Source organism: Nematostella vectensis, chromosome 10 (genome assembly GCF_932526225.1).
Source record: "Nematostella vectensis chromosome 10, jaNemVect1.1, whole genome shotgun sequence".
Lineage (NCBI taxonomy): Eukaryota > Metazoa > Cnidaria > Anthozoa > Actiniaria > Edwardsiidae > Nematostella > Nematostella vectensis.
Genome location: NC_064043.1, coordinates 12774476 through 12792683, shown reverse-complemented (window position 1 = coordinate 12792683; position 18208 = coordinate 12774476). Strand labels below are relative to the sequence as shown.

Sequence of the window (18208 nt, the reverse complement as noted above, 5' to 3'; positions counted from 1 at the left end):
CTAGCACCCAGTCTTCTTCGGCTAGTTTATCCCTTTCTAATTCGTGAATACTTGCAATCCAACCGTCGGATTCATCATTCTTAAACTTTTTGCGGTCTTTCTGTTGCACTGGCAACAGGGCAGTCTATCCGTAAACTTCCGGTGTTAATTAAAACGCCTGGTTAAATCTTAATAGTATACAAGGTACATTGCTTTGAACCCATCCACGGCTAATACACATTTTAGCCGTAAAATACGCCTATTTCAATAAACGTTGTCAGTGCAAATGGCGAATGGCAAATGGCAGTTCTACGACCAATCACTGCTTATGGGTATAATTATTTGTAAGAATAAAGATGATAGTTAATATTATCGCAGAAATTATCCACATTTTCCTACATTTAGTAGAAATTTGACGAGTTCCATGGTATTTTTTGATGATGGCAAAACTGCCATTTGAGAATTGCCATTTGCCATTTGCACTGACAACATATTTTGAAATAGGTGTATATATAAGCTTTGTCGTCAAGGAAGTCTGCCATGATGTTTGAGCGTGCGCATGCGCAATACATTTCTTTCACTTTGCTTTAGCACTTTACTTGCCGATTCGCCTCGCTGGGTTTTCGAAAACAGAAAACAATTTTCCCAATCAATAAGTACTTAAAATTATAACAAAATTCGTACAAGCACATGGCCCCCGCTTATTCATCGCATTACGATTTTTTGTCATTTGCTCGGCTTTTAACATGCATATTTGCACTATACCCTCACTGCTGCAGGGGAGGGGGAGGCTCTACCGGTACATATGCTTGTCATATCCCTTAGGGTATAAAATTAGCTCCAAGTGCTATCCCTAAGGGTGTCTAACAGGGGACCCAACCACAAAAAAATACAAATCACACTCCCTGTTACAGTTTTTAAGACTTTCTGTTTATTCAAATCCCAATCAGTCGATCTCATATCAGCTGTCAACTAAAACAAAACTGTGTATTACACATTCATTCGTTCGTTTTAGGGTTGAAAATTCATTTTTTTGACGAACATATGTACATTTTCTAGGGAGAGTCCACCCCCCCTCCCCCCAGGAGCAGATGCAAAGGAGATTATCAGACCATCCGAGGGACCCAGTGCAGTAGTGCGCATGGGAGACCCCTAGGCTAGTACTTCGTGTAGGGTCAAGGAGATAATGACTCTCGTAGGGCTCACCCGGTTCACCTTTGCTGTTTACGACCGAGTGGCCCTCGCTCCTCGGAAGATCACACGTTTTGGTCAAAGACGCTTTAAATTAGGGAATAAGGGAAGCAATTTTTCACCGGCGTAGAGGAAGGGTGAGTCTGTGGGAAGTCAGCGTTTTTACGGAACCGATCACCGGTACGTAGTCGGAAATCCTAACTGACTTCCCGGCTTTCAGCGGTGTTATACATTGACTTCCGGTGTTATGGCATTACAAAACGTCCGGTATAAAAATAGAATGCAACAGGGCTAAATCTGGCGGGAACTATAAAAAAAATTCCCGCATTTTGAACAATGTCACAAACTCTTTCGGAAATAGAAGGAGAATTTTTAAGACAACATTTCACACAAGCAAGAACAGATTATAATTACTTTTATTTTATTTTTTATGAAGCTGACAAGTCTTTGAATTCTGTTTTAGAGGAATTCCTTTGCCTCTCATGTTGTTCCTTTTTTTCACGCAAAAGGAGACAAACGATAATCTGAATCAGGTAAGTGCTGTGTAGATCAGTAGGACGCAAAAATGCGCAGTCTTCATTTCAAATTTGAACATGTTTCTGTCGAGGTTTACGGTATGTTGGTAGGAGTTTTTGAAACGTTTTTGATCTACTAGGCGTCTTGTTTACATTTATTGGCGCTGGTGCGACTCGTACCAGGAAAGGTATAGTTATAATGTGGGTATTGTCATCGCTATTTATTATGTAAACGACTCGAGCATTTAAGAACCCGTTTATATTGGCGAAAGATTCCAGAACTACCACGCAGCACAAAAATCGGATTTCTATGATTTTAGAAGTTCCTTTTACTTTTTATTATATTTTGGAAGCAGTATCCATTTATAGTGTTAGTGTATATTCATTATTGAATTTTATTAGAGCAGCTAACCCTCGCGAGTATTTCTTTGTTACAACTTTAACAGGATGCCGTGAAGTGAAGACATGACGGAAAAGCCTGGAAAACGCTGAATTTTCTTACAATGGCTATAGATTTCCTTGTATTCCGGACTATTTTTCAAAACACAAATAGAGTGAGGCCGAAGTGCACATAACCAGATTTTGTTTTTTTAAGATAATTTTTCCTTGATCATCATTGCCCTGTGTATCAGCTCAGGAACGAAAAGCTCAAATTTCAATGACACTTTACAAAAAGTCGGCATCAATTTTAAAAAAGTCGCACTTGATATTTTGTTTGCTATAAGTTACTAAGTACTCAGAAAAATTCTCCGCCTTATTCGATGTGAAATGGGCTTATTTGAAGCGTCATGTCATGTTTTTCCGTCATATCTGAAATGAATGATTTACGCCCGGCTGGACAGAACATGCCTTTCCCGGGGTGGGTGGGGAGAGGGGCGGGTACTCCGATATTAAACGTATTTCGGCGTGGTTAGACATGAATTTACCCCCTAAAAGATACCTCAAACAAAACAAACAGATCATTGTTAAGCTCGCTATCAATTATCGTCCCGTGGGTTGTGTGATGTTTTCGCTGGTTAGTGATCTAAGAAAACTGATTGACACGTTTTAACGCTCTTTAATGAGCTACAGGTTAGATGAGCGATTGCTATAATAGCACCCTAAAAGATACCAAGGTAAAAAATCTGGGCATTCTCATTTTCACCCCTCTAAAGATTCCCAAGGCTCCAAATTTACACCCTAAAAGATACGACGATGATCCCCGTCCAATGGATATAAGGAGTACCCCCCTCCACCACCCCCACCACCCCCCCCCCCCCCCCCCCCCGAAGTTACTTGCCGCTTTCCTCGGCTAATCCTCCCCTAGGATTAACCCTCGTGAACCCCCCCTCCCCCCCCTCCCCATACCCGTTGGAATTGAGTGTTGTCATGGATTTTACCATACATACATACATACATACATAAACTTTATTTAAGTGTCAAAAGTGTTTAGCTAAAAAGCTAATTGTGGACACTATAAAAAATAAATACTCAGATAATTAATAAATAATATGATTTAGAATCTAATCTAGCTATATATAAAATATTAAAAATATTATAAAAAACTATACGTATTATACATATTAATATAATATATTATATACACAAACACTATATAGACGAACTATCACCACTAAAATGCAGAGAAAATAAAGAGCGTAATTTTGTTGTAAAACTAGTCTTGTAGATTCCTCGCGATTTCCAGGCATCTCAGCCGCCATCTTGAAATTACCACATTAGTCAGTCGGGATTTCCGACGACGTTTGACCGATCGGTTCCGAACGTATACATTAACCGCTGACTTTCTGCAGACCCAACCTTCCTCCACGCCGGTGGAAAATTGCTTCCCTTTAAATTATCCCCGATGGCATTGTCGACACCTCAAGACTCTAGGGTAGAGCCCTATCAATTACCTGCGGAATTCCGTGAGATCGATAAGATACGATATTTACCCGGTGTGACTCGTGAGCTTCTGGACGAGATCAAGAATCTCCCGGTGCAAGAAGGCGACGTATTTGTAGCGACCTACCCCAAATGCGGTGAGTACGTGAGATAAAAGTTGTTTACAATGATTGTCTGGTTGTATAAGATATATATGGGTTTGTTAATACTATCGTACTGACTGAACTAACTATTGTGTTGCGTGATAGCCACCCGGGAAGATAGATGGGACCCCAAAATAATTCGCAGTGGCTAAATGAGGGGGTAACATGAGAGGAAACATTTATGGATTTAGTCTATCAATGTATTTGAAATAGAAAGGTTCCCCTTGCCTGTGTAAAGTAGGACATTACTCAACAGTTTTGCTGCTCTCACGCTCCACGTCCTGAAAATACTAAATGAGCGGTAGATTCTTCTAACAAATTTATTTTGACATTCTATATCATTTCTTTTGCTGACATCTCTTAGAAAGTGTTTGCAGAAGTATGCCTTCCTTTTGTTTACTCTACAAAGAATATAATAGGCATGAGGGAAAGTTCATTTATTATTCAGCCGGGGGGGGGGGGGGGGGGGGTGAGGATTTTGATAAAAGAAGGGATGAAATTAGTTGCCCCCCCCCCCCCACCTTCAGGAGGAACAAAATTTCCCGTGCCCCCCTTATGCTTCCCACCTATTAGGGGTGCACCCCCTCCGCCCCTCCAGGAGACAGAAGAAAGAAAGAGCAAAGGAAGGAACGATAACGACAATGTCAAAAGAATGTGAGCACGAGATTAGCTGGGAAAGAGTTTGCTGAAAATATTAAGTCTTTCATTACTATTATGCCCTGAGACGCCTGTAAAATATAGGCCCAACTCCAAAACATCAATAATGCAAACTAAACATCCCCAGACCCAGATATTCATGGTTTCCTCCAAGGCATAGACGACCTTTAAAAGCACATCTAAACAATGTAATAGAATTGACTCTTTTGCCAAAATATCAACCTTGATTTCTGACTAATTCGTAAACAAATGCTTAAACTCTGAAACATTTCTTACCAAAAAAGACACAAAATTCCGAACTACAAATAGAGACAAGCAAACACAGATCAAGTCACAAATATATACCTTTATTGCGCTCCGTCAGGTCCCATTTTACAGCAATCAGCCACAATAATCAATGCTAGAATTCATAGAACCTCCATTAGAAGCGATTAACCATGTTTAGCCTAGTTTGCATGCCTGCACTGCTGAAATTATCCCATTGAGTCAACCTCAGTTTGCAAACATCCATAAGCACAGCATTAATTATGCCCAAATAGACTTTATGATGTCCTAAGGCACTCTCCAGAAAAAGCTGTAATTTTTTTAGCAAATTACAAGCAAAACTGTTGTAAGCAACAGGCTGGGCAACAGGCAGTGCCGTCGCTAGAAAGAAAAGACACCGCAGTACATTGTTGGAAACTTCAAGGCATACCATCTTGGGTCAGCGGTAGCTTAGCTTAACTGGTAGTGTTGGACTTGAAATAGAGGGGGAGGTTTCTGTTTTCAGTCTGTTTTTCTTACAATTTTGCTCAAAAGTACCCAGGAGTGAAAGGGTTAATTCAGAAAAAATGAATACACTCAAAAAAGTGAAAAGACACTTTCTCAACGATGCAACTAAATCCATGTTTTCAACCTGAAAAAGGTTGATGCTATCTGTATACACTGTATGAGGCAGAGGAAGAATGAGAATGAGCGCTTATAGCATCAGGCCGTTTTGTTAATAATTTTAAATATGGAACATAACCACACTTAATAAATATCATATAGCCGAAACCATGAAAATATGATTTAGTGTGTACAGGTTTGCATTGCATAGGTAAAACGTGGCTTGATGCATATCCTGCATGGACTTCTGGATTGTGCATGCCAAATAACTGCCCCCAAACCGAAACTCGTTGATCCAAGGAGCCTGATTTGACACTTATCAAATTATATAGATCAGAAACCCCCCTTTGTAAAATCCATATACTTTCAACGCCCCCTTTTTAGAGCTCGTAAATTTCTCAAGCCCCCCACCCCCCACAGTATCCTCATGCCCCTCCCTCCCTCTGGATAATAAATAAACTTTCCCTAATCATCCCTCGGTTGCAGGGACATTTAATCACTAAATTCCCCTCGTGCCACGATATAACTTATAATAATCTCCACAATATGAAATGTATTAAATTTAAGGTGTTTTGTTCTTTTTTTTAAGGCACTACCTGGGTTTCTGAAATTGTATGGCAGATCTTTAATGATGGTCAAATTGATAAATCAGACATTATTATAAGAGTGCCGTTTCTAGAAGCTTACCCAATGATACAGAAAAGAGGTGTGTTTGTCAATGACAATTTGACTGAATTCTACCGAAGTGTTCCTGCACCACGAGTCTTTAAAACCCACCTGCACCATCACTTTGCACCTATGGGAATTGACACCACCCCTAAGCCGAAGTACATCTATGTGATGCGTAACCCGAAGGACTGCGCAGTTTCCCTGTTCTTTCACTGCAAAGGGATGGCATATTACAAGTGCGATGCCTCATGGTTGGAGTTCTTTGAGGCATTCATCAGAGGTAGAGGTAGGTTATTAAGCGAGAGGAATATCCAATGCACACCCACATATCATATAAAAGTAATGATAATTATGATGATGATGATGATGATGATGATGATGATGATGATGATGATGATGATAAAAATGATGATGATGATGATGATGATTTTAGTCATGTCATTTATGACGTCATGTCAAGGTACCATAACTTTGCACCCCCCTTCACGCCTACCTGTCATGCTGAGGTACCAAATCCATGATACCTACATGGCATCTGCCAAGGCATTTGCCTAATGATTAGAAATATGTGTATTTCAGTTCTTTGTGACGTCATCAATGACGTCAGTCAATACCATATCATTGCACCCTCTTTGACAACCTACATGGCACTTGCCAATTTTCGTCGTCTAATGATGCTTCTATTACATTAATGGTTATTATAATGGTTTATTACATTTATGGGCAACTTGTTATTATATTTATGGTTGACTGTTTATTACATTTATGGACAGCATTTTCTTACATTTATATGGGTGTTATTACATTCATTGGGTGATACATAACGTAATGATAGTTTCCAGACAGTATTGAGTTAAAAATCTCACCTTATCCCACAGAAGTAATAGCCTCTTTAGAAAACAGAGCTAGGTTTTCCTTGTTAAACTCATATGGTTATGAGTGTATTTCTGCGTTTATCTGTTTATTCTCTTCAATGATCAACGTACAACATGGCGTATTTTTAACACAAAGCCCACGAGGCTAACAACTACCCATAATGCAACACTGCAGGTTACGTCATATAAACACTGCTCAACATCACTTGCATCACTACTGTTCTGAAAACATTAACAGTGCTGGTGTCTGTATAGCTTGTGTGTTCTTTTTCTTTTTTTAATAAACTCTGGTAACTCGAAGTCGGATAAGTTGAACTCCCGGTACTTTTCTCTTCTAAGGGTTGAAGTTAAATGGGTTCCACTGTATTGTTTTAAACACTTCACGTCATGAGGATAACCGTTGATAATAAGCTGTCCATGTTTAACAGTGGAAGAGGGTTTGTGGTTTGATCACGTTCTTGGCTGGTGGAAGCATCACGAGGATCCCAACATTCTCTTCCTCAAGTACGAGGACATGAAGAAGGTAAGTAAATCAATTTCAGGCTGAACGCTCTACCTCGAATACTTTTTATTTGCAATTATTTTATATAGCGACGCGCGCCACACCGCGACCAGCAAGATAAGAAGGCCGGCCAATGCAAAATTCAGAGTTTTGATTGATCTTGATCGTAATGGCAGAAAACACCTGCCAGGGACATGGCTGTTATCGCTTAATTTTTTGTAGAATTAAGATAAAAATTATTATCTTCTTGTTTGAGATCTGCGACATTATATTTCAACATGAAACTCATAATATATCGTAAAAAGTGATGGTTTTAGTGATGGCTACCCAAAATAAAAACAGTACTCTTTTCAAGTAGTCAGATGGAGATTCATTTATGAATACTGTATTCTATGGCTCAAATCTTACAAGCTTTTTCACGGTTTACTGTCTCAGGATTTACCAAGGACTGTTCGTCAAATTGCGTCATTTGTCGGAAGATCTCCATCTGAGGAGGTTATTGCAAGGATTGTTCGTCAGACAACCTTTGATGCCATGAAAGACGGAGAGCAATTCTACCAAAGAAAAAGGCCCGATTTTAAGCCTGGTTTTAAGTTCATACGCAAAGGGGAGGTGGGTGACTGGCGTAACTATTTCACAGACGAGCAGAACAGGCGTGTGGATGAGATGTACACCCGCATGATGACTAGTAGTGGTCTTCAGCTAGAGTTTGAACCGGACGCCTTACAGTAAGGCAACGATTTTTTTGTTCAGAAATCATCGTCGTCACATTGGGCACGAATAATGGCCTTTGAGATGGTCAAAAAATTCAGTTCGGGAGAGACAAGAATAAGAGCATAAAACAGCTTTTTGGTAGGGTTTTAGGCGTATCAAAACTTGAAAGACTTGTAGAAAAGCCTTTGAGAGCAAAGATGGGGTAAAAATTTATATTTCGAATTTCGAATGTTCGGTGGAAAAGTTCGATTCGCTATAGTCAATAGATGACAGCGAGGATGATGGTCATCACGATTGAATTACAGCTTGGAAGCGTAATTATACTGGAATTCGAAGGCACAGTTAACGGTGGACAAGCAGGCATGGATTCTTGACCCTGGAGTTGACTATCCAGTACTGCAAATGGTATTCGTTGCGTCCTCCGAAGCTCATAATGCATGCATAAATACATGCCTTACGGTGTGTTGTGTTTAGTTTCAATAAGTTATATATGCAGCCCGTCCGAGTTTGTAGGTCGATCATGAACATTCAGTATTCAAAATTCCTTGTGCAGGCGCTGTTAAAAGTTGAATGGGGGTCAATAATTTTTCAAAGGTGGTCCAATTTATGAAAACTATTACAATAGCTTTGTGCTTAAAAAGGATTGGACCATTGGACCACAGAACCACACCTGGATCAGCCACTGCAGAAAATGACTTGACACATACAAATAGTATTTCATATGTGTTTTAATGACTTAATAGTGCTATAAGCTTATATCATCTCATCTCCTACACACAAAAAGCATGTGGTACACAGAATATCAAATAAAACAAATAGAAGACACAGTTTGATTTTTTTTTTTTGCTTGGCTTGTACCAACCAGACCATCTTTTGTATAACTCTTAAATTTCAATATTTGACAATGTCCCTTGATAGCCGAAAGGCTGAATGGGCTTAGGATTTATATACCTTGAAGGTTAGAGGGATAATTGCCCAGGGGTGGGTTGGAAGGGGGGCAGTATTCACTTATAAACATCATGGAATGGTCCAACAGAGCTCAAAATTTCATACACCCAAAAAGGATGGAAACTTGCCACCCCCAAAATACACAAGCCTGTTGGTAAAATATTCAATCCCAAAGAAATGCAGTGGACACATGTTATGTTGTAAATGTTTTTACAGCATATGTATAATGCAATATGTCTTGAAAACAAATCATTTTCGTGAGCTTATCATTCTTCTCCTAAACAATTTTTACTCCAACAGAATTCTAATGATTTGAATTCTTTCTGTCAGAGTAAATGGGAGAAAAGTGGAAACAATTTGTCTCATCATACAATTTTTACAATCAGCACCATACATAAAAGTGATGTGAAATAATCATAGATCCCCTCTCATTTCAAAAGCCCATTGCACAATATGCTGTGTCTTAATGTCTTAGTGCAAATTAAAAAACCCATAGGTATAATACTGTGTTAGCTCTGGGGATTTAATACATAGAAACTTTTTAACCAACTTTCATCCATGCTCTTGGTTTATACTCGGATCATACTAGAAGTAGAAAACCCTTCCCTAGAAAACATGGGGGGGGGGGGTCCAGTGGCAGGGCCGTATCAGAAGCTGGCGTGCAAATCTCCAATAACGTTGAAAGCCATATAATCTCAGACCATTTTTCCACCAAGCAGCGTTCTTTAAGCATTGTCTCACACTAATTTTATTTTATTTTTACTCAATTTAGCTATTTAATAATAAACTTTGGCAGCGCTGTATAAGATTTCTGGTTTTAAAATCAGCCAAAAAAAGCAAAAAATGATAGCAATAAATACGGTTAGGCTAGCTATCAAACGAAGTAGTCCACTTGACAGTGTAGGGAGGGCCCTTGTTTCCTATACTTATGTCGGTGATGTGCAGAGCTCAACACGATATTGTTTAAAGAAACCAAACGTCCCAGCAACTGGCGTCGCGTCCCATATAGAGACATACCGATTTCGAAAGCTACACAACCCCTTATTCTCAGAATAATTTTTTCTAAGCCCAGAAAAATTATTGTAGAGAGATCTTGGCAAATTTCTACATGTGTTTGGGTTCAAAATCGGTCAAACATGTCGCTTCAGAGCTCCAATTCCCTTCGAATAAATACTCACCATCTTCCATATCTTTAATCCATCGCTTCGAAGCCTTGCACGAGATATCTTGGAAAGATGACCTAACACACTGGCTGCTCTAAAATTGCAAAAATCGACGGGAAAAAGCTTTTAAAGCGAAAAATATATCTTCCCGGCGGTAAAAGGCGAGGGGCTTGAATGATGACGTCATAATCCATTTAGGCCGCCATATTTGTGTTTCCAGAAAAGGAAATATTCTGAGCTGATTATGGTTTCTTCCTAGTCTTGATGTTTTGACCAGTCCTTCAATATTTGAAGTGCACAAGCGCTCTCTGCAGTGTTGCTAATGCTGCCCTAATGAATGTACGTACTTCAACACGTGACTTCTTTGAGTTGTAACTAAATTTTTATTAATCCATTAGATACTGTACATTTGTGATCATGCAGACATAATGGTCATATTGATACTATTATACGCCAAATCAAAGAAGCTCAAACTTGATCATGCTCAAAGTCTAGATCGATATCCAGATAGATAAATTCTCCTGCGTAGCCGTCCCTAGAGACTGACAGTAAGGACGGCTGCCAAGAATACTAGATAGATGTTAATCGATAAATGACGCTTCGGCTTCAGCTCGAAATAGTTTCGTATTATTTCAAATAAATAGACTTTTATTTCCATGCTCGTTATATCGTAATTCCATAAGAAGTTCCTTAGCCCTAACATAGATGTATGTGAACCCTTTAACGAGTACGATGCGAGTGCGTTATTAGCTACCTGGTGCCTGACTAGCGTTGATGTCATGATTATTATTCTTTGAATGCTTTTCAATTTTACATATAATGGAACTTAATAACTTTTTTTAAAGTTTTAAGTTCTTATAAATTGACATTAAATTTGCTTCTGCGAGACTCTATTAATTTCAAGAACTCGTGCACCAAAAGCACGTCCTATGGCGACATTTCCTGTACATGTGCTTATGCTACATGCCTCGTGTCCTGACCCTGGGACAGGTGTTGTCAAACTTCGTAAAGTTTGAACTTTTAGAAAACCTCAATAAATCCACCCCTTTATTTACTTTAAGAAAAGAAACGATCTATTTGCAAAGGGGTGCATGCCATCGAAGCCTCCTTGTAGATGTGTGCATCCCGTTGCAACAACTTCCCCTTAGGAATCGGAGTCGAGTCGGCCTCGTCGATGCTCGGGATACCTCGTGGTACCTGTGTTTGACTCAAGAGAGAGCACAAAGAGCTCTGGGGACTAGTGTCGTGTAGAGTGATGTCATGCATCTTAATACCACGTGACCCTTGCTCCACATGCAAGACTCGTTAGCATGAAGTCCCTTTTTTGAACATTTATATTAGATTAGACTTATCTTGCGTAGACCGAGAACCTGTCGCCATGTCTAAGATTGCCGTTGTTGTGGTCATCACACCACAGTTCTCCGTAAAAGGGAATGACACCAAACGTTCGGACTGTACCGTCATTGTCTTTATAATAGCCTGGTCGAGAATAGACTCTTAAGTTTCCGGTAAAACCTGTGTGTCCCCAGTGGTTGCAGGGGGTGTTAGGGCAGTTGTTGCCCCACTTGTCACAGTTTTGGGTCAAGATGGAGTCGTCGTCAGGGAGACGAGTAAACGAGCCACAGGCAACTGGCCGGGGATTTGGCGTTTCCAGAAGACACCTGAAAATTGGTACAAGCCAAAGAGTCATGAGTATCTGGAAATATTTCTTTCCTGCAGGCAATTCATCTTATACCAGCGAAAAAAAAACCCGAAAAGGTTTCAGCCGCATCTTTACCTTATAGCCTGTCTTCCTCTCTCGTCTTTGTTTGTCATTATATGGACTGTCCTGTTAACAGCCTGCTTGCGACAATAGTAGCGCAATTGATCGAAGCCCATGTCTTTCTTAAGATTTGCAAGCCCACTAGTTGTGACGAGCAGATCTTTTTGAACAATGTTTTCTGTGATTCTAGTGTAATTGGACGTAGTTCCCATAGTTGTGAATGTTGTTGAACCATAAACAAAATTCTTCAACTGGGTCCATCCACCTGAAGCAAAAAGGAAAAAAAAAACGTCAAGGGAAATATCAAACAAACCGTGTAACAAACATTTTGTAATTTCGGTCTGTTTGCGAGCTTCAAACGTCCCTCCCTAATATCAAATCTTTTTTAAATGACCCACTTTTTGGTGAGTGATAGGGGATGCGAGCCCCCTGCATACCCTCTTAGTTTCGTGCCTTCCACGACTCACCTCCATCGGTCGTCATTTCACAGACCACAGTGAAAGGTTGCATGGCAAGTTTTGGTCGGATCCAGTACTTTCCGTCGCCCCTAGCGAAACCCATCTCTTTCAACTGTAGGCATGAGCGTCCCGGGGTCTGGGCACTAGAGCCATTCCACCCTGAAACAATAATCCAGTTACGCATTTCAGCACGTGCGACTCCAGGTCCATACCAAGGAGTTTTAATGGGTGGGCGGGGGTTGGTTTCAGGTGTAATTGTCGTAATTTATTAGATTTAATTCAATGGAGTGCGGTTGTCTTAGGAGGAATTTAGCAAATGCTAGGAAGTTCTAAAAGCGAAAGCACGTCCGATGCACCCCAAAGTAAAAATTGGATTGTTTTCTCCTGCGAACTCCAGTTCCTGCTTTTTTCGGAAGCTTTCTTAACAAACGTTGATTATGAATTTGTAAAAAACAATGTGCCCCCAAATCTCTTATTTCTGAATTCTTGAATAAAAAGCAATTTTGTATCTATTGCCATCTAGAAAATATGGCAATGAGAAGATTGTCAGATAGATGGATATAAACGTAGCCAAGCTCGAAACTATGACTAAAGAAACTATGACTAAAGAAAAGGGGGAGTTTCGAAACATGACAGGACAATGGAATTTTGCCTCGTAGCGAGGGGGGGTGTTCCTATCGCGCCGGCGAGAAACGAGACAAGGGCCTGATACAAGTACTGTTCAAATCGCATGTTCTCATGCCGGATTCCGGCATGGCTCCTGATTGGTAAAAAAAAGGCACTTGAATGGGACGCGCTGATTGGTTGAGCTATATATAGTGCCCTAACCCGTCGACTGCTCGTTCTCAGAGTAATGGCGGACTCCAAAAGTGCTTTTGACCTTGCGTTAGCAGAAATCGTTTTCTATAACATTAAAAAAAATGTATTTTCCTCTACTCATTTTCTTCAGAAAAATTCCGCCTGCTATCAAATGCATTGCCTAGGCCGGTCATTGCGTGTGTTTATTTCTCATTAGTATCGTTTTTCGAAGCGAAGATCTACTAGTTATATCAAAGACGTTGGATGTCATAGAAGCTGCTTAATACTACGGACATTATTAGTAATAGCTATCAAATTTTTAGACAGACCAGGCGCCGTATATTCGAGAAATTTGTCTGTGAGAGCACGAAGAATGCTTGGGATTGTTTGCGGCACTTCCCGCGAGTTGTTGATTGAGTAAGCTTATCAAATAATGGCATTTGTGCTCAAGCAGCGGTTTGTCTATTTAGAGGGAAAAACCTGTAGTAAATTGGTGATGTGAGTATTCTGTTATAATGTGTGGATCTGCAGTCATATACTTACTTAAATCGTTAATCTCCTGAGCCGTGAACTATCTTTGCGTTTCAAATCATTTAACATAAAGTTACCCTCACCGGGCTTTGTCGTTACTAAAATTATTACCCTTGCATATGACACCAATGTATTTTTTTTTTTACATAAAATGCTGTTTATAATTTGATTTGGGTATTTAATTGTGCCACCACGCGAGTCATTGGGACAATTGACAGCCGACGTATTTTGACAGTGGCATGAAAAGGGGCGGCAGGCGTCTCGTCTAGTATTTGTGTTAGGCGTACTTTCATTTTTCCTCTCCAACCTTTGAAAAAAAAAAACATCGCCTGATACTCAGGCTAAGCGATATAATGATAGCCGGAGAGGTTTAAACTTGACATTGAATTTGTAACAAACTTTTATAGGTCATTCGGCCTATGAAAGAGCATCCATGCAACATTTTAGTTTAAATGGAAAACTTGTTGAAAAAATAACTATGTAAGAACCATGTTATAAAGCTTAGACAACTGTAGAAAATAAACTTACCTTCCCATATATGGCACATTCCTCCTGCAAACCCTGGTGCGCATGTGCAGTGAAAACTACCAAGATCACATGAGTCGGAGCACGTTCCGCCGTTGGCACAGGGAAATGAAGCACACGCTAAAAGATGAGCCTACGAAGGAAGATAAAGATATCCACGGGACCAATAGAAACCCCCCTCCCCCTTCCCCCTCAAAAATCCTTAAAAAAGAGGGGAAGACAAGAAAGAAAAAGCAAGAGTCTAATAATAAGATAGTTTAAAGACGCCTTCATGGTGTTTTTTTTTTATCCATCTTTTTAGCTATGTGCAAGGTTATTATCCGATGGCGTAACAAACGTAGATTTTGCCCGGTGGCGTCCGTTTTTACATCCGCTACCGCGCAATAAGCCCGCTTGTCAACAAGTCATTGAGGCCCGGTTTTAGCGTTCTATAACCCTAAATCCGTTGAGAGAAATTCTATTGCAATTAGTTCCACCGAAACCACAGATTGACTGGACTACTTGATAAAAATAGAGAACACACAAAACTTGATGTTGAACGTCCTTGTACGTGGACTTCGGAAACCTACCTGTGCATGTCACAGAATTACGTGCCACTTGCATTATATAATTTAGTTAATTAGTGTACCGTTGCACCTTCACTTTTGAGTAAACTTATCCGTTTGGTAGTGTATCCGTTTTGTGTGTCCTTGTTATGTATTTATATAGTGTAAGTACCGTAATGTTGTTGACAAAATAAAGTTTAAGTTTTGCCCGCCCAGTTTTCCGAGCAGGCAAGCGTCAAAGGCCAAGTAGTTATTAAAAGGGCCCGGCTAGCCCGAGTCCGGTTTTGCCCGCACAAACGGCTCAAAATTTTGCTGTATTTCCTTTCACCTTACTAGAAAGGCACGCTAGTTGGCAAGTAGCGGGCGTTTGTCGAGGCATGCTAGCGGGCGTGTCTTGGAAGGCACGCTAGCGGGCAAGTAGCGGGCCTGTCTCAGAAGGCACGTTAGCGGGCGGCGGACGTTCGTCAAGGCACGCTAGCGGGTGTTTAGCGGGCATATCTTTAGACGCCCGCCACTTGTAAAGTACTGTCCAGCGGGCATCAAGAAAGAATGCTAGAGGGCCCGTAGCGGGCGTTTTCACCGGGTAAAGGTAGTAGTTTTGGTGATAATATAATTTTGTGAGGGGGACAAATGGTCAAGCCTCGCTTTATCAGTTATTATAAGAAATCAAGTCTATCAAACGACTAAATTTTTATTGACAGTCGTAGTCAAACGTATGTCGATTTCTATTGTACACGATTTATGAATAAAATAACATTAGAAAATACAACTTTAATTTTTAGTTCTCGTGAAGTGTACATTAGAGGGGGACAAATGGTCAGGCCCTAGAAAATCCGCAATATTTTTTTAATTATCATCGGAAAAAAAATATTACACAAAAAACGAAATATTAATGGTAATGTCAATCCCATTTTAAATACGACATTAATAAAGTACATTATTTCCAATTATTCGTAAGGCAACTGGCTTGATGTTACGCACGCTTTTGTCTTTTTGCTCAATTTAAACGTTCTTAAACAAAATATGCGTCAGCCAAAAGCAAAATTTATATTTCATTCTATTGGAACGACGTTGTCTAACAGCCTTGACATATTGTTTAAAAAAAGATTTGAAAGCGTTATTCCAGAGTTTCGAGCGTAAATTGGCGCGTTTTTAAGTGGGTACCAACATCATGCACGTAGCCTTTTGTCTTTGTTTTGCTGACAAATCTAGAGACAGGCATCCATTATACATCCATGTGTGTATCTTTGTTTGTCTTGCGTTTGTTCAATGGAGCCTCAAAGTACTTACATCTCTATTATCAAAGTAATCACTGTCAGTCTTGTTGACCAGAGCCATTGGCACCGCGGCTGCTGATTGGTTGTTCAGTTCGCACACGTGTGGTGGCGTGATCTGCTTTTTAAAGTTGAAGGAGGCGCAGCGATGATTGGACAAGCACTCCATCGAACAATGGATTGGACTGGTGACGTCATGGGAGGATATCACGTGATCGACCAACATGCGGTCTACCGTAGATGAACAAGAAATGTCACACAGTTATATCAGAAAAAGGCATTTTTCCCACCCCGTGGGAAAATTTAGCCTCACTTCTTAGGGTGGCCTGCGGCCCCTGTTTAGGCTGTTAATCTTGCACAAGCGCTGCTTAGCTTGAATAATATAGAACGGCCCCGAATGAGATTTTAGTAGTGTAGGTAATTTTCGAGGGTCGAGTGTCAATGTGTAAAATGCTGATGATCCGTGCTTAAATGTATTGGTGTGGTCTGCTTTGTCTTTCTGGTATTTACACCCGCTGGTGCTACCAGTCCGGCAGTGGTCATGTAGTACTCTGGCTTCATTAGAAGCACAATGCATAAGACTTGTATGGATTGCCTTCAGATATGCACCAAGTTACTAACATTTGACGGCATTACTAAAAAGCTGAACCGGCGGAACCGGCGGAACCAGTATATTCCGCTTAGTTATAGGGATAGGGATGTCAAATTGCATATGAATGAATGTCAAATATGGGTGAAAAAACGTAGCGCACTTGCCATTACTGAAGTCACAACGGAATGTTTAATCGCCTCGCCTTGCGTTTTGTGCATGGTACGTACATTACAGTACGCCGATTGGTCCTAAAGCTATTAAGCCAATTGAATTATCAATCGCCGCTATTATCGCCTTTACCTACTGACAGAACCTGTTACTGATCAACGTCGGTAGTGGCAATACAAAGGAAAGTATTAAGACAAACCACCAGTCACGTTTCGAAAGAGAGAAAAAAAAAACTGGATTCGGATTTCTATAGAGATTAGAACGAAATTAAATCGTATTCATTGTATTCATTGAAAAAAGTCGGGAAAAAAGTCGAGAAAAAAGTCGGGAAAATAGTCGAGAAAAAAATGTGTACGCGATCAAAAAAAAAAAAAAAAATTAGCGTGATCCCCAAAAATGTACGCGCGATCCCCTAATAAATGAACACGATCCAAAAAAAAAAAGTGCGATCTACAATGGCACTTCCCGGGCTCCGTACAATCCCTATACCTTACGTAAGGCGATGTTATCTAAAGTTTTGATTGACAACGGCAATCTTTGCTAGGCTATAATTGCATAATATTTCTAGATATCCCGGTGTGTGGTGGCCAGATCTTAAATTTTGAATTGTTTTGAAATCTTCAAAGTACTTTAAAGTACTTTAAAATTACTTACAATTGTTTCAGATTGGATTTTGATTGTATTCATTCAGCACATGTACATCTAAAAAAAAGTTACAATCGTGCCCTCTGCACGCTTGCAGCATTACAGTATGATATTTGGCGTTATCTCTAACAGGACACTATGGACAACGCTACTAACAAGACGCGCTTCTAAACAAGGATTTTTTTTCTTATTCGGAACTTTCAACTTTCAACGTTTTTTGCAGATTAGAAAGTAAATAAATGGTGATCCTAGTATGACATCACTACCCCTATAACTAAACGAAATATACTGGTTCCGCTGGTTCCTCTTTTTAGTAATGCCGTTTTATTTACAATTATTTTATATAGCGACGCTCGCCACCATCGACAAGAAGGCCATTGATGCATAATACACAGTCTTGAATGATCTTGATTGGTTTAGTAGGGCTTTGACGTCATGGCAGGGGCCAACTTCTCATTGACTTGCGAGCACACAGAAAATAATAAAAAACGCCAGGCTGTTATCGCTTTATTCTTGTAGAAATAAGATAAAACACCTTATCTTCTTGTTTTAGATCTTCGACTTTATTTTTCAACATGAAACTCATAAAATATCGTAAAAAGTAATGGCCTACCCAACATAAACAGAGTACAATTTTCAAGAGGTCAGATGGAGATTCATTTATGAATACTGCATTATAAGGCTTAAATCTTACAAGCTTTTTCACGGTTTACTGTCTTAGGATTTACCAAGCACTGTTCGTCAAATTGTGTCATTTGTCGGAAGATCGCCATCTGAGGAGGTAATTGCAAGGATCGTTCGTCAGA

At 40.0% G+C, this 18208-nt stretch overlaps 2 protein-coding genes across 2 annotated transcripts; one reads left to right on the top strand and one right to left on the bottom strand.

Annotated features, from left to right (window-relative positions):
- Nucleotides 1-25: 25 nt before the first annotated feature.
- Nucleotides 26-8820, top strand: LOC5512550 (sulfotransferase 1C2). Its single transcript, XM_001632782.3, has 5 exons — nt 26-1703; nt 3476-3703; nt 5823-6188; nt 7206-7300; nt 7715-8820. The coding sequence occupies exons 2-5, from the start codon at nt 3529-3531 to the stop codon at nt 8009-8011; spliced, it is 933 nt and encodes a 310-aa protein (XP_001632832.2). The 5' UTR covers nt 26-1703; nt 3476-3528; the 3' UTR covers nt 8012-8820.
- A 2255-nt stretch (nt 8821-11075) lies between these two features.
- Nucleotides 11076-13809, bottom strand: LOC116618376. The gene is made up of 4 exons (XM_048733350.1): nt 13666-13809; nt 12334-12483; nt 11882-12131; nt 11076-11765 (listed from the first exon to the last, which is right to left on the bottom strand). Exons 2-4 carry the CDS (start codon nt 12425-12427, stop codon nt 11453-11455), a joined length of 657 nt encoding a protein of 218 aa, XP_048589307.1. The 5' UTR covers nt 12428-12483; nt 13666-13809; the 3' UTR covers nt 11076-11452.
- Between the last annotated feature and the right edge of the window lie 4399 nt (nt 13810-18208).

What these genes read in the sequence shown, in the direction of transcription:
- LOC5512550 (XM_001632782.3), top strand. Translation starts at nt 3,529, where the DNA reads ATGGCATTGTCGACACCTCAAGACTCTAGGGTAGAGCCCTATCAATTA. An exon ending in AGCGACCTACCCCAAATGCG is followed by an intron (nt 3,704 to 5,822) that starts GTGAGTACGTGA and finishes CTTTTTTTTAAG; the next exon opens with GCACTACCTGGGTTTCTGAA. An exon ending in AGTACGAGGACATGAAGAAG is followed by an intron (nt 7,301 to 7,714) that starts GTAAGTAAATCA and finishes TTACTGTCTCAG; the next exon opens with GATTTACCAAGGACTGTTCG.
- LOC116618376 (XM_048733350.1), bottom strand. Translation starts at nt 12,427, where the DNA reads ATGGGTTTCGCTAGGGGCGACGGAAAGTACTGGATCCGACCAAAACTT. An exon ending in TGAAATGACGACCGATGGAG is followed by an intron (nt 12,132 to 12,333) that starts GTGAGTCGTGGA and finishes TTTTTGCTTCAG; the next exon opens with GTGGATGGACCCAGTTGAAG. An exon ending in AGAGGAAGACAGGCTATAAG is followed by an intron (nt 11,766 to 11,881) that starts GTAAAGATGCGG and finishes ACCAATTTTCAG; the next exon opens with GTGTCTTCTGGAAACGCCAA.